At 26.6% G+C, this 15,863-nt stretch overlaps 1 protein-coding gene across 4 annotated transcripts; it reads left to right on the top strand.

Annotated features, from left to right (window-relative positions):
• The first annotated feature begins 2,692 nt into the window (after positions 1–2,692).
• On the top strand, positions 2,693–15,788 carry LOC145974377 (aminopeptidase N-like). Of its 4 annotated transcripts, none has more exons than XM_083104172.1 (14): positions 2,693–2,850; positions 3,817–3,952; positions 4,958–5,453; positions 6,497–6,952; positions 7,342–7,522; positions 7,998–8,139; positions 9,297–9,384; positions 10,031–10,374; positions 11,894–12,168; positions 13,641–13,870; positions 14,020–14,325; positions 14,418–14,487; positions 15,122–15,220; positions 15,408–15,788. In XM_083104172.1, exons 3-14 carry the CDS (start codon positions 5,014–5,016, stop codon positions 15,564–15,566), a joined length of 2,790 nt encoding a protein of 929 aa, XP_082960298.1. In that variant the 5' UTR covers positions 2,693–2,850; positions 3,817–3,952; positions 4,958–5,013; the 3' UTR covers positions 15,567–15,788. The 4 variants fall into 4 exon arrangements, with proteins under 4 accessions (XP_082960298.1, XP_082960297.1, XP_082960299.1 ...); XM_083104171.1 differs by having other exon boundaries at positions 3,790–3,952; XM_083104173.1 differs by lacking the exon at positions 3,817–3,952.
• The last annotated feature ends 75 nt before the right edge of the window (positions 15,789–15,863 follow it).

Raw genomic sequence — 15,863 nt, 5'->3', positions numbered from 1 at the left:
CAAATAGTAGGTTCCATTTAAGAAATTGAAGGTGACCTTCATGTGACCTTCAAATAACTCTTCAAGGTCAAACCAATGATACCATCTTATGACCCCCTCGAAACCATAAAACTTTTGTCTGAAACATTTTTCTCTAAAATGCTTTGTTTCCGAAATAATTGCGTGCGTTAATTAAAATGGCTCACCCTGTATATATATATATATTTACTATTTTAAACAAAGTTTTTTATGAATACTTTTTTATGTTAGAATCGACATTTACTTATATACTACATTTATATCGCTATTTGTATTTTTATCGATGACTGTTTTTTGCGTAACAAATTGTATGATTCTATTTTTAAAAAATACAAATTTTAGAATCATAATAAATAATTAACGCGTTTTCTATTAAAAAAATACCTGCCATTGAAATTAATATCAAAATTAATAATTGATTAATAAATAATGAAGTACTAAAAAAGAGGAAGACAGCAATTGATAAATAAAAATATATACAAATATATAAATATATATAATTATGTATAAAACTTAGATACCCATATTATATATAATAGTGCGTCTCTTCCGGCTTTTCTTTGATATTGTCGCCGCCACATGATCTTGATCACAACGATCTGTCACTGAAAATAAAGTATAACAGAAGTATTGTAGTTTATTCTTAATACTAATATTTTAAACATTATATAAATAATAAAAGTTATACGTTTTGTAAAATTTAATAAATGAAATCTTGAATATACTTCAAAAGAAACATAAAATCTTTATCAATGTATAGCAAAAAGTTAATTATAAACAAATTTACCCAATTTTCTTATTATTATTGAAATGTTTCTTTCAATTTTTTCGCTTTAACGAATGCTTCAATACCTATATAAGTATATATTTTGTATGAATATTAAAATGGCACGAAAATCAAGAGGAGCAAGGAGCGAACTGATCTATAACATGTACATTAATGTATAATAATTAATCCACACGGAAAATTAGATCGTTGACTAATAATCATAGTCATTTTATTCGCATACAGTTCAATAAAAAAATCGAAATTTGAGGGATTCATTGTATTCCGATAGCATGTTTTATCTTGATGATGTCCCGAATATTCCAAGCTAAATAATCCGCGCGGACTTCTAAGGTAAATATTCCACGCGCACTTGCGATCGATAGCCAATAATAATCATGATTCTCTTAATTCTCAAGCTAATGAAAAATTCGGATTTCGTCGATTCGCGAATTAACCTGCGTCTTATTAGCATCCAAAACTTTCTTCTCTCATCCTCCTCGCATCCTCATGGCATTCTTCTCGCATCATTTTAAAAATATATATTATATATATTTTAATAAAATATTACATAATTTGTAACAAATATTATGGTAGTATACGTGATATTATCATATACTTATACTAGCAAGCTCACCGATGTGCGCTTGACTATAAAAGTTGGTGCTGATTGACGCGATTTCACTCTATAATTACTTTATTAAACATTATAGGAAATTCTGGCATTTTTAAAATATTATATATATTTTAATAAAATAATATAATAAAATAAAATTATATAATTTGTAACAAATATTAGGATACGTAATACTATCATATACCTATACTAGCAGGCTCACCGATGCGCCTGGCTAAAAGTCGGTGCTGATTCATGCGAGTTTACTCTATAATTACTACATTATAGAAAAAAAATCAGGATTTTTTAACTCAATTTTTGATTAAGAATAACATTATGTACTTATTGAATGCTTTTTAAGATACACCTTATATACTGCTGACTCCGCGAATTTGTCGAAGATATTGCAAAAGTCTTAATCATAAGTGTAATAGTATGAAAGATTTGCTATGGAATCGGTATGGATCCGCAATGTCTGCATGATTTGCGAATAAATCTCTAATATCGATTGAATCTATTATCGAATTGCATCTAGTCCCGTGCTCAGAAAATACATTGGATGACGTATTATTTTCGATTCTCAAGTAAAGGCTTCCAGATTTTCTCAGATTTGTAGGCAACGTCTTTCGCCCATATTAAGTCATTTTCGAGTCCGTCAGTTAGCAGATAATACAGAGGCATCACTATTTGTGTAAAATTAAATATGTCAAATACACATATATGTAAATATATGTAAAATTAAACATCAAAGTATTTAATTAAATAAATATGTATTTCATATTTTTAAATATGTCGTAATAAAATATAATCAAAAATCGAAAACAAACAGTTAATAATATAAATAACAATTTGCTCGCGCTTCTTTATTTTGTTCATAACTTTCATGTTCCACTTAATCGTTTTCAATATCGAATTCGAATTTGTAAAAACACTTTTTCGACATCTATTTTTTATTTTATTTATATAATAAGAAAATATTGATTTTAAACATTTAATAATCATAAAATCACAGCTGGGGCTTGTAAATTAAGATACAAACGGCGATGAATTATTTGCTTATAAAAAAAAAATAAAATTATGGAGAGATACAACTTTTTAATTGCTCTAAAATGTATTTCAAAATTACTTTAAAATTAAATATATAGATAGACCAAGAGAATTGATTTAAACATGTATTGACATTTTATTGTGTTTATTCACTGGTAAGACGCGTATTAACCTGATTTCATATTATTTTGATTTTCAAGGTTGTTTTCATAACATGCTTATTACGATATCACGTATCGAACGTTGGCATTTCTCGTTAGTACCCTAGAACAGTAAGATCAAGTTAATATAGATATATTTTCGAAATTAATAAAATTTATGATAATAAAGAGTTAATTATACTTAATTTTTATCTAACATAAAGAACTAAATTCTGTGATCGACTGACATCATAATATACAAGGTATGTTACAACAAAATAAAATACAAACCGTTTTCAAAGAGAACAAAATGTGTAAATTATATACGTTAAGGACAATTTAAATAATTTTAATATACATACATAATAAACGTAGTATTTGTCTTCAGAGACGACCGTTTTTTTTAAGTTGTCGTTTTTATAAAGACATTATAGCAAAAAGATTTTAATTTCACAAGAACGTGTGTATCATATTATCTTAGAAATAAAGTAAATTTAAAATCAAGCATCTAACAAAGAAATTTTTTTATTAAACGTCAATGTGGTTAAATCTAATCAAATTAAATTTACATATATTTATTTGTTATTGCATTTACTGAAATATATACTGAAAATTTATGATTCTTTTTCTTTAAAGCTAGATTTTTTTAATAAATGGTTATGTTATATTTTTTATATACTGTCTCTCTTTTTATACTAGTAGTAATAATAGCAGTAATTAAAGAAAATTTATAACTAGCAGTAATAATAGCAGCAATTAAAGAAAATTTATAACTATAACTATGTAATATAAAAACTTGTGGGAAATGTACATTTCTGTTAAGTTCTTCTCTCGAAACTTGTCTTTTATTCTACTTATATAATGAGAAAATATTGACTTTATAGACATTTAATATGAAAAAAGCCTTTAATATCTGGCCAATAAATTAAAATATAAAAAGGGAAGATGAATTGTTTGCTTGTAAGAAAGAAAATAATATTCTAAATAATATTACAATTTTTAAAAATAATATTATTACAATCTTTTTATTTCTCCAATGTTTTCAAAAATAATTATTTTAAAATCAAATATACAGTGCGGGGGTTAAATTTAATCAAATATTTATACCTTCTTGTTTATTGATTAATAAGACGCTTATTAAACCTGACTTCACATTGTTTTCATTTTAAAATTCGTTTTAATGACATGTTTATTATGATCAGGTATTGAACGTTGTTACTTCTTGGTAGTTTCTAGAAAGTCAAGATCAAGTTGATACAGATATATTTTTTATCGATATTAATAATATATGGTAACAACAAGCTAATTACACTTAATTATTATCAAAAAACTAAATTCTAACCGGCACACAATTATATACGAGAGGTAAGTTATTATAAAAATAAAATGCCTAATACCACAACCGTATTAAAAAAATTAATAAAATGTATTATGTACGTTGAAGACAATTTAAATAATTTTGAAGTACAACCATATATAAAATAAGTATAATTCTTCTTGTCAAAAATGCCTATCTTCTTCAAAATTATTATTATATTATAGAATTTTAATTTTTTATATTATTATATTATTTTTTAAATAAAACCTAATTTAATTTAAAATCATGTCTAATAAAGAAGTTTATTATTAAATGTGTAAGCATGATTAAACTTAATCAAATTAATATATTGCGTTTGCTAAAATATATTCAAAGATTATAATTCTTTTATCCTAAGGCTATATTTTATTAACAAAAAATGATGATATTTTTTACTTACTCTTCTCAATTTTATATATAATAAAAGCAATAATTACAGGAAATTTTTTATTATATACATATATATGTATATATATACATATATATATACATATATATGTATATATATATACATATGTGTGTGTGTGTGTGTGTGTGTGTGTGTGTGTGTGTGTGTGTGTGTGTGTGTGTGTGTATTTCATATACAGGGTGTCCCGAAACTAACGCTTGATATTTTAAAGGCAGATTCTTTGGCCAATTTAAAAACGATTTTTCCTCAGCGAAAATGGCGAGGGAGATTATTATTTTTTGCATATTCCCAATTTTTGTCACCATGTATCTTTCTAACTAAGCCTTAAATTAAAATTCTATTAAAGTACATTCTACCTACAATTAACTAAAGAATGTGACTTTATTAATATTTTATTCCCATAAGCCTTAGTTTGCGAAAAACCCTTTATTTTCAATCGTTCATAACTCGAAAACTATTAGTGCCGCGACATTTTCGCTGAGGAAAAATTGTTTTCAAATTGGCCAGAGAATCTGCCTTTAAAACATCAAGCGTTAATTTCGAGACACCCTGTATATATGTATACACATACCTATAAATTATTTTATTTGTTTCTTTTTTCAAGAGGGAAAGATAATTATTTAGATATTCAAGACCAATGAGAGAAAGAGAAACAGTGAGATGGCAATCCTAAAAGTATTAAGTTGCAGTCTAATATTCATTGTCGCGGCGGTTTCTTTTATTGATGCACAATTATATGCACCGCGACATTATAACATCCACTTTATACTACATGACAAAGGAGATGTCTTCCATGGCGAATACAATGTCAGCATTTATATTCCTGATAACACGCAACTTATGTATTTTAATACAGAAAATCTGTCTATAATTAAAACTACAGTAACAAACAATACACAAATATCTAAAGAAAATGAAGAGAAAGTTTTTCCCCATAGGCCTAATAAATTTTTCTATGACACTGAAACGTATATAACCACCATTTCCTTTCCGTATGCTTTATCAGCAGGAAATTACACTCTGTATATGAAATTTTTCGGTTTTTTTGGTGAAGATGGAGGCTTTAAAACTTTCTACATGAATCAACAAAATAATAGAGAGTGAGTAATTTTTAAATAACTTAAGCGTTATAAATAGAATTCTTGCTTCAACTTTTGCAAACTATTCATATTATTATTATTACTATGGTTGGCACATTTTAACATATATGCGTATGATTTAATAAATTACTATTTAAATATAGTTCTCTTATAATTTACAAAAAATTTCCCTATAAGTAATTAATTCAGAAAAAATCTTTTGCATTGCAAGTATATATAATATTTCTTTTATCAAAAACTTTTTACGAGATAGATATTGATTATATAAAATCTTAAATATTAAAAATGTTTAAAATTAAATGTTAAAAATTAAAATTATATGTTACATTATCATCTTCATATATTTATTGTTTTGTAAATGCATCTTTTAGAAAATATTGTGAAACATTATTTTACATAAATTTATTATAGATATTACAAAAACTTTTTATGACGTACGTGTATATTAATAAATATACAGGATGTAACTGAAATGATGCACTAAACTTTAGGAGCGTATTCTAGAGGTCAAAATAAGACTTTTTTTTCCTATATACATGGGTCCGCAAATGAACCCCCTTCCGAGCTAGAGGCCCCTAAAGTTTGGGGAAAAAATTGAAAATTGTTATTTATGGATTGCCTTATTATTTGACCTTGGTTTTGACGTTACCTATCACCCTCTCTTGAGAGATAAATAAATTTGCGTTGCGAGTGTTTGGTCAATTTCACACATTTTCGAATTTTAGCTCGGAGGGGGGTTCATTTGCGGACCCATGTTCATAAGAAACAAAAGTCTTATTTTGACCTTTAGAATATGCTCCTAAAATTTAGTGTATCATTTCAGTTACACCCTGTATATAATAAAATTATTATGATAAAATATACATATTAATAATTGTAATATAAAATATACATATTATTCTTTTAATGATATTTTTAACAGTTTTAATATACATTTATATATTTTCTATTTATCTTTCTTTCTTTTTTAATTTCTAATAACTGAAAATATTTCTTTAACTGAAAACATTTTGTTCTTAAAAATATATTGTTATATATGCTAGGTGTTTGGCCGCAACGCATTATCACACATTTGGGATTCGAAGATTATTTCCACTTTTGAAGGATGATATGCACGCTAGATATAATATTTCTATAAAGCATCATACAAACTACACAGCTTTATCAAATATGCCTATGTGGGAAGTAAATATGGATGAAAATAATATGCAATGGACACGCTTCAAAACTACACCTGTAATACCCGTACACTTCATAGCGGCGAGTGTAGTACATCTCGGCTTTATTCTAGATACAAGTCAGAGTGTCAAATTGTGGTGCGAAACAAGCATGATACCACATATGATATTTGCATACACAGTTGTTAAAAATATTGCGCAGTTCTTAGATAACGTGTTTCCGTATATCAGAAAAAGTCCGGAAACAAATCATATCGCAATTCCGAATTTTCATGACATATCAGATGAAGAAAATATAAAGTTCGGATTCGTTCTTTATAGGTAAATATATTTTGATTTAAAAAAATTTCTTCATTAAAACTTAATTTCTACATTAATACTTAATATTTTTTCTCCGTATATTTAATATTATAAAATTTGATATCTATGTGTGTATATGTATATGTATAATTGAAACATATATAATACATTTGTTATTACTTTTTCGTTTATTGCACTTTTCTTACTATATTTCTAACGGATGTCGCAGTCGCAAAATCTGATTAACACACGAAGTGATTATGAATTATAATTAATCTCTTATATAACTTTTATGTAATTATATTCATAATAACGATTCTCTAAAAGCGTGTCTTGTGATTGTATAACTGAGTAGCAATCGCTAAGAAAGGATTCTCGACTTTATTGCAATATTTGTGAATTATTTTTAGAGAAGCAGATATTATCTTTAATCAACAAACAGATGATGAGATGCGCAAAATTGAAATAGTGCGAGTAATAGGATATAAGGTGGTGCACGAATGGTTTTATAATGCAATCGATCCATATAAGTGGAAACCCTGGTTAAGCAAAGGTTTCTCTACATTCTTTGGAATTTATGCCGCCGATAAGGTTATTTATATATTTAGCGTTAATTATATTTCAATCTCACACGTAATCAGAGTAATATAAAAATATTCGTATTTCTACAAAAAGTAATATATCTTTATATACTTATTTATATACTAGTTTAAATCAAATTTTTTTTTTTAAACTTGTGTAATCTATAACAACAATTAGACAAAACTTGCCACATAAGCAACATAAAAATAATATATGTTTATATATATATATATATATATATATATATATATATATACATATATTGGCATATGTACTTTTAAATAACTTTAAAAATACATAATTTGAAATGACATCATTGAATATCATTAGCTACTCTTGAATATATTTTTTTAAGCATAAGAAAAATTGAGTAAACGAATGTGTGTAATGTGTGTAAATTTTTTTTAACATATTGTGATAGTTTCAATGTATGTTGCTTTTGATTAAGTATATTTTAATTATATTAAAATCTTTTCGCGCCCAGACATTTCCACATTTTCGAATGCAAGATTTCTTTGTGGTTCAAACGCAACATGATGTTCTCCATTGGGGCACCAAGGACACATGGCCGCTCACAATAAAATCAGAATTCAATAGCTCTATTAAAATTCCTCGTTACATTAAAGGTATAATTAAGCAAATAAATCATTGTGGATAAATTTTTAATGCTATATATAAAAAAACGTTATAATAAAAGAAATAAATTATTTCTAATTTATTTATATTATTGATTATACAGGTTGTCCCAAAAGTCCCGGAACGGTCGAATATTTCATAAACTATGCATTTTAGAAAGAAATGTTTCAGACAAAAGTTGTATGGCTTGAAGGGGGCCATAAGATGGTGTTATTGGTTTGACCTTGAAGAGTCATCTGAAGGTCACGTGAAGGTCGCTTCCAACTTTTTAAATAGGATACCCTATATGCTTTTGCATATTCTTGTAGCTCATCTCGAGAGCTTTCCAGAACACTGTAATTAAGTTAGTTTTCATTAAGTACTTTCCGAGTTATGAGGCTTGAAATCATTTCTTAATTTTACATAAACTATAAAATATCTAGTAAAATATTCATTTTTCGAATATCTTACCTTAATACTTTTATGTATAAAATAATGAGAGGAATCAATTGGTGTAAAGAAAGAATATAGCTGTTTTTAAGAAAAAATATGGAATTGGTAATTGCAAATTACATATTTTTTCTTAAAAATAACTATGTGTTTTCTTTACACCAATTGATTCCTCTCATTATTTTGTACATAAAAGTATTAAGGTAAGATAATCGAAAAATGAATATTTTACTAGATATTTTATGGTTTATGTAAAATTAAGAAATGATTTCAAGCCTCATAACTCGGAAAGTACTTAATGAAAACTAACTTAGTTATAGTGTTTTGGAAAGCTCTCGAGATGAGCTACAAGAATATGCAAAAGCATATCCCGTTTAAAAAATTGAAGGTGACCTTCATGTGACCTTCAAACGACTTTTCAAGGTCAAATCAATGACACTATCTTATGGCCCCCTTCAAGCCATACAACTTTTGTCTGAAACATTTCTTTCTAAAGTGCATAGTTTATGAAATGTTCGACCGTTTCGGGACTTTTGGGACACCCTGTATAAGTATTAATGTTTACCGAAAAAATAAAATTAAAATTAACTTTTATTTACGATACATATAAATCAATTATGTTCATGAATTTAGTTCATGAATAATTATATCAAAATGATGTATAGCAAATTTATTTTATACATATTACATTCTCACTTTATGATATCAATTTTCGTAGCAAGCATTATGTTCCGCATGTTGCAAATTATATTCACCGAAGAAATGTTTGAGTTTGTTTTTTGTGTGACGTCGTATTTGCAAAATCAGTAAGTAATTTAGATTACAATATAACTGTATTATAAATTTAAATACATATTTTTAAATGATCTTTAATTTTACAAATTTAATTTTTTATAATTATTTTTTGTTTTATTTCTTAATTTTTGAAATATTTTTATGTTTACTTTTCAAACTTCTTTTTTATTCCTTTATTCCTTTCTGTGTTTCTAATTTTATTTATACTTAATTTTTACTAGTAATTTTAAATCTTTTTAATTTTTCGCGTGTTAAATTTTAACTTGTACTTTGTTTTCGTAGTTATTACTATTATATTTTAATTTTCTTTTTTATTTATCTATTATTTTAATTTTCGTCTCCTTTTCAATTTTTTTTAATATCTTCTTTCATCTACATCTCCATTTGTAATTCTTGTCTTTTAAATTCTCTCTCATATACTCAACTTATCTCTTTTGTGACATATTTATCTTTTTAATTATTATTTTATTTTTTTTTAGTTTCTATTTACCCTTAATACTTTTCTTATCGTTCTAATTTTATTTGATATAATTTACACTATTATCACTTATTCTCGTTCACTTTTGCTTCGTTTAAAAATCTTAATTTTTCGATATTTTTCTTAAGATATTTTCTTTTATTAATTTTTTCTTATCATTTACCCATTTCAATTTTTAGCTACGTAAGCGATACTATTTTCTTGGACATTTTGCAAATTTTCCTGGATGAACAGGTTGAATTATCTCTCGAAATTCATTATATAGACAGAATAACTAATTGGACACAATTAAATTATTATCCTGTGATAAATGTGAAAAGAAATTATATTACTAACTCGTTGAATATATCAGTGGACAATTTTACAAATATATGGATACTTGTAAACATTACTACGAAGACGCATTCCGATTTGAAAAAAAGTTTGCCTACATTGTGGCTAGGACCAAATAATTCGTATCAATTACAAACTGTAGACTTCATAAACAGGGGTGACTGGGTACTGGCCAATTTACAACAAAGTGGTAAATATTGATTGATAAATTTATTATACTTTTACATATAGTTGCTCCTTACAAATTAATACTTTTTCTTAAAAATATTTAAGTGTTTTCTTTATACCATTGATTCCTCTCATTATTCTGTGTATAAAAGTAATAAGGTAATCGAAAATAAAATATTTTATGAGATGTTTTATGGTTTATGTAAAATTTTGTGAACTTAAAGTATGATATATATCTTAAATTATTCAAGTTTTGGCTATCCTTGTAACTTTATGTAAGGAATATTTACACATACATATTATAGAAAACAGCTATTTTTTCCCTAATTATTTATATTTGCTAAATTATGTCTTCAGTTATAATAAAATTTTACGCGCGATCTAAAAATTGTATATACATTTAAATGTTACTCGCAACAAAGCATATAATAATCTCATTATCATTGTTGATTAGCACAAATGTAGTCAAAATAAATTTAAGTTGACATTTTTAAAATATTGCTCTGTAAATACATTGATTTATCAACGTGATGATTTAATATTATCAATCCACAATTTTCTTCTGATGATGATCGCAATTTTTAATATACAATTTCTAACAAATTTTTTATACGCTTTGAGAATGAGAAGCGAAAAGATATTTCAAATTATTGATTTCATATTATATATAATATATATATATATATATATATATATACATATATATATATATATATATACACTCAGTTCCAAAAAAAGCGGTACACTTGAAATTTGGAAAAAAATCACCAAATTTCAAATGACGATAACTTTGTAAATAATAAAGATAGGAAGGTCTATAAAAAATGAAAATAAAGCTTGAAATCTCTACTTTAAAATTAGGTTCTCCGAAATGTTGCAAGATAACATTTTTAAAAATGACGGATGACGAAACGAGAACATGCAAAATTGAAAAATAATTGTTTGAGTTTGCCATGACACGTGGCGAGAATCAAATGTTGCAGTTCAATGTGGTCAAAAGCATATGATAGTACAGAGATTCCTCTTTAAAAGGCTTTTTCGTTCATCTCAATACGATGATTTTTCACCGAGTTATACGCATTTGGAATAAAAAGCCGCTTTTTTCTTCAAATGCGTATAACTCGGTGAAAAATCATCGTATTGAGATGAACAAAAAAGCATTTTAAAGAGGAATCTCTGTACTATCATATGCTTTTGATCCCATTGAACTGCGACATTTGATTCTCGCCACGTGTCATGGCAAACTCAAACAATTATTTTTCAATTTTGCATGTTCTCGTTTTTCGTCATCCGTCATTTTTAAAAATGTTATCTCGCAACATTTCGGAGAACCTAGTTTTAAAGTAGAGATTTCAAGCTTTATTTTCATTTTTTATAGACCTTCCTATCTTTATTATTTACAAAGTTATGGTCATTTGAAATTTGGTAACTTTTTTCCAAATTTCAAGTGTACCGCTTTTTTTGGAACTGAGTGTATATATGATAAATTTAATAAAAAAATTCAATTTAATTCAGAATTTTTTTTAAATGACAAATGACAGGATGCTATCGCGTCAATTATGATGCTGAGAATTGGAGAAGACTTTCGCAATGCCTGCGCTCCAACGCTTTTGGAAAAATACATATTCTCGATCGTGCTAAAATCATCGACGACGCATTTCACTTTCTGATGACAGGTCAGCTAAATGTTACCATATTCTTAGATATTTCACGCAATCTATGGCGAGATAAAGATTATATCGTATGGTATCCTATGTTCAAAAATTTGGAATATATGTCGGGTTTCTTTGCATTTCCAGAAAGCAACACTATAAAGGTATAATTAATATCAGTTTGTGTAAGTAAAAACGCGTGTGTTTTATGTTAAATAATTTATATATGTGTATATATACATATATATATATATATATATATATATGTGTGTATATATATACATATATATATTATATATATATATATATATATATATATATATATATATATCTGAACAATATATACAACGCGTTTATATTTTAAAATTATTTTTGATAAAATATAGATGAATATACACAATATTTAATTGTACACAGTTCATGAAACTGTTTCTGCTTTTAAATTTTTATACAATCATTTGTTTAACATTAAGAAGAATAATAACACAGGCCTGCCAGGGTCAGTTACAAAAAGCAGAATAGGTGATTGTGTAGACTTTTTGACGCCGAAAACGAATCTGGCCGCAGAATTTCTCCAGCATGTCAGGTTTTTGATTTGTGATTAAATATTCCAAAAATGGCTATTTTGGCCAATTTCATGAATTTATTATGAGGGAACTTAATTTTTTCAAATATTTCTGACAATGGCATATCGTACGGTACTAGTCTTTCAAATCTATTTTCGATTGCCACGATTTTTTTTCGCTAACAATAAGATATCGAAATATAAAGTTATCGGAAAATTTACGTTAAAGAAAATTTACATAGGCATCAATATGGCAGAGCCGCCATCTTGAAATTTGAACAGGCTTACATCTATCAGGTTCGGTTGTCGAAAATGGTTCTATGGAAATATATCTAATACAGTTGTTACACATTTTGATAAATTTTTCTAAATTTTATACCTTTTTTTGTGATTCTGTCTGCCACATTGGATTCGCCATTTTTAATTTCAAAAAAATGACAGGCGGTGTACAGAAATTTATGTTTTTACCCAAAATTTTGATTCGTGGTAAAACAGAGAAGTAATACGGTTGACTTGGAATGGCTTATTGAACCACTATGCATGACAGTCTTATAACTTGTATATCTCAGCGAAAAAAGATCGTGCGGCGTCAATCGAAAGTGAATTTGAAAGGTGAAGACTAGTACTATACGATGCCATTGACAGAAATATATCAAAAAATTAAGTAACTTCATAATAAATTCATGAAATTGGTCGAAATAGCCATTTTTGGACTATTTAACCACAAATTATTCGAAGACCTGCTAGAAAAATTCTGCGGCCAGATTCGTTTCCGGCGTCAAAAAATCTATCAGATTCATCTACTCTGCTTTTTGTAACTAACCAAACCTAAAATTTCGCAGGCCTGGTGTAATTAATATTAATTTGTATTAATTATCTGTATTATAATTACGCATTTATTATTATATTTCTAATCTTATAAAAAGATTATTATATGATTTGCACTTTAAATAACAGCATATGAGTGCGCACAAACTTTATCAATTCTTCTAGTATATATTCATTTCTTCTAGTATATATAATTAAATATAAAAATATATAAATTTTTATATATTATTTAACAATTTGTAGAAAAAAATGATGCAACTATTGAATGAGATTTTATGGAAAATAAGATATCCCAATTTTTACTCAGATACATACTCACAAGAAAGCGTTTTAATTAAAAGTTTGAGGCAAGAGGCTGCAAGGTTGTTGTGCGCCTTTAGTTATTATAATTGCTTGGCAATAGCGAGTAATGAATTAAGACGGTATCTCTACGATCACAGAACCTGCGATAACATCATATGTTCAGTACACCCGTAATTACTCTTTGCAATTATTTTTCAATCACGATCACTTTATAAATACATTTCTCTCGTATTTTGTGAAATACTTGATAAATTGTGTGATCATGGTATAAGATTATGATTTCTAATAATTTATTTTTATTTCATTTTGAATATCATAGAATTTGGGGGGGATGGAAAGAATGGACATTTTGTAATGGTTTGGCGTTAGCGCATAACTATACTTGGATGCAAGTATTTGATATGTATTGGAATGGATCAGATTATAGTATTTTAAAATTTTTGGCTTGTTCCCAAAATTCTTCAATCATTCTCCAATATATTCATTTAATGAAATTGGGCGCTAATATGAGAAGAGTAACAGCTATTGATCATATAAACAGTTTTTGTACTATTGTTGCAAGGCATGCAAATAATACTTCAGTACTTGATTTCATTTTAGACAATTTGGAAAAAATAAAACCCAAGTAATGATTACTTTTTTATAAATATGTAATGCTTGTGCAATTAAAAATTTGCTCCATTTCCTAATTATGTATATCTATTATTTTGTTTTCAGAGAAATCAGTATTATTACAGCATTAACTATGATCATTAACTATGTATATTTTAAGGAACATATTGACCAGGTAAATTTTATATACTTATATATAGGCTTGTATACACATGTACAGTACGCGTCAACGATCCAGTCCTATGCGGGGCAAGGGGAGCGTAGAACTGACCAATCAGCCGGCAGCTTGGCAGTGGCTGATTGGCCAGTTCTACGCTCCCCTTGCCCCGCATAGGACTGGATCGTTGACGCGTACTGTACATGCACATATATATAATTGTTTCTTAATCTTTTGTCTTGTCAATACATATACTATCTAAACACATTTTAAATTTACAATTCTATCTAAACATATTCTAGATTTATCTGTTCTATGATATATGTATTAGAATTGCCGATTATTGGGACACATTAATGGGTTATTATTGAAACATTTATATATAAATTATGAAGCTTTTTCTATTATTAGTTACATGTTATTTTTATTTATCTTAAACACAACGCAATTTCGAAAGACGAATATTAAACAGTTTCTCTCTCTAATGGAAGTTGTTACAAACTTAATAATATATAGAAATGAGAAATCTTATCAGGCTTGCGTTTCATTGCATAATTATGTTAAAGACAAATTATATGTTATTAAATTATATTCTTACATTATGAGGCAAAATTAACATTTACATATTAATCTAAAAAATAATTTATTTCAGATAAAGAAATACGTGGAAATTAATTTGAAGGATAATTTCCGATTAACTATTTATCTAGAATTTGCGATTAACTATGAATATTATGAAAACGGTGACACGGTAAATTTTAGAAATCTAAATATACATATTTCGTTATGAATTTCTTATTATTAATTTATTTATGTATTTATTTTTATATCAAATAATTATCTTATGCTAATTATGCTAATATCCAAAAATTATGACTGACTTTTATAGTATGAAATGAAATTACTGTTGAAATAAATATTAAAATAATCCGTTTTAGGTAATTAAATCCTCGCGTAAAAAGAATACGGAGACTATAATAATGTATGTAAACCGCAAGCTAGAACTACGTTGGAATCAAATAAGGAGTCAACTGCACGAATATCGATATCTTATAAAAGACTATGATTATATATTTAAAGAATACTTGGCTGATTAATCAATGAAACCAGGAAAGGATAACGAAATGTAACACATGCACATATTTATTTTTAATATATGAATAGTTTTTGTATTTTCATTTATTTATTTTTATTACCCGAGAAAAAATGGATTTATGTAATTATATAATATCATATATAATTGGCCGTATAAAATTTTATCGGAAATAATATAATAATATCCGAAAATTGGCTCAATATGATCATATTTATATAATCATATATCTCATTATCAAATGTAAATCTATATTATCGGTTATGAAAAGATCTGATAATATATATATTGTATTATATGT

The sequence above is a fragment of the Camponotus vicinus genome, unplaced genomic scaffold, assembly GCF_025532165.1.
Source record: "Camponotus vicinus isolate PSW18456_S1 unplaced genomic scaffold, iyCamVici1.0 SCAF_7, whole genome shotgun sequence".
NCBI lineage: Eukaryota > Metazoa > Arthropoda > Insecta > Hymenoptera > Formicidae > Camponotus > Camponotus vicinus.
This window is presented reverse-complemented; position numbering and strand designations above follow the sequence as displayed.

Coding starts and splice junctions, on each gene's coding strand:
- LOC145974377 (XM_083104173.1), top strand. CDS start 5,014: ATGGCAATCCTAAAAGTATTAAGTTGCAGTCTAATATTCATTGTCGCG. Junction 5,454..6,496: donor AATCAACAAAATAATAGAGA/GTGAGTAATTTT, acceptor TATATATGCTAG/GTGTTTGGCCGCAACGCATT. Junction 15,221..15,407: donor ATTATGAAAACGGTGACACG/GTAAATTTTAGA, acceptor AATCCGTTTTAG/GTAATTAAATCCTCGCGTAA.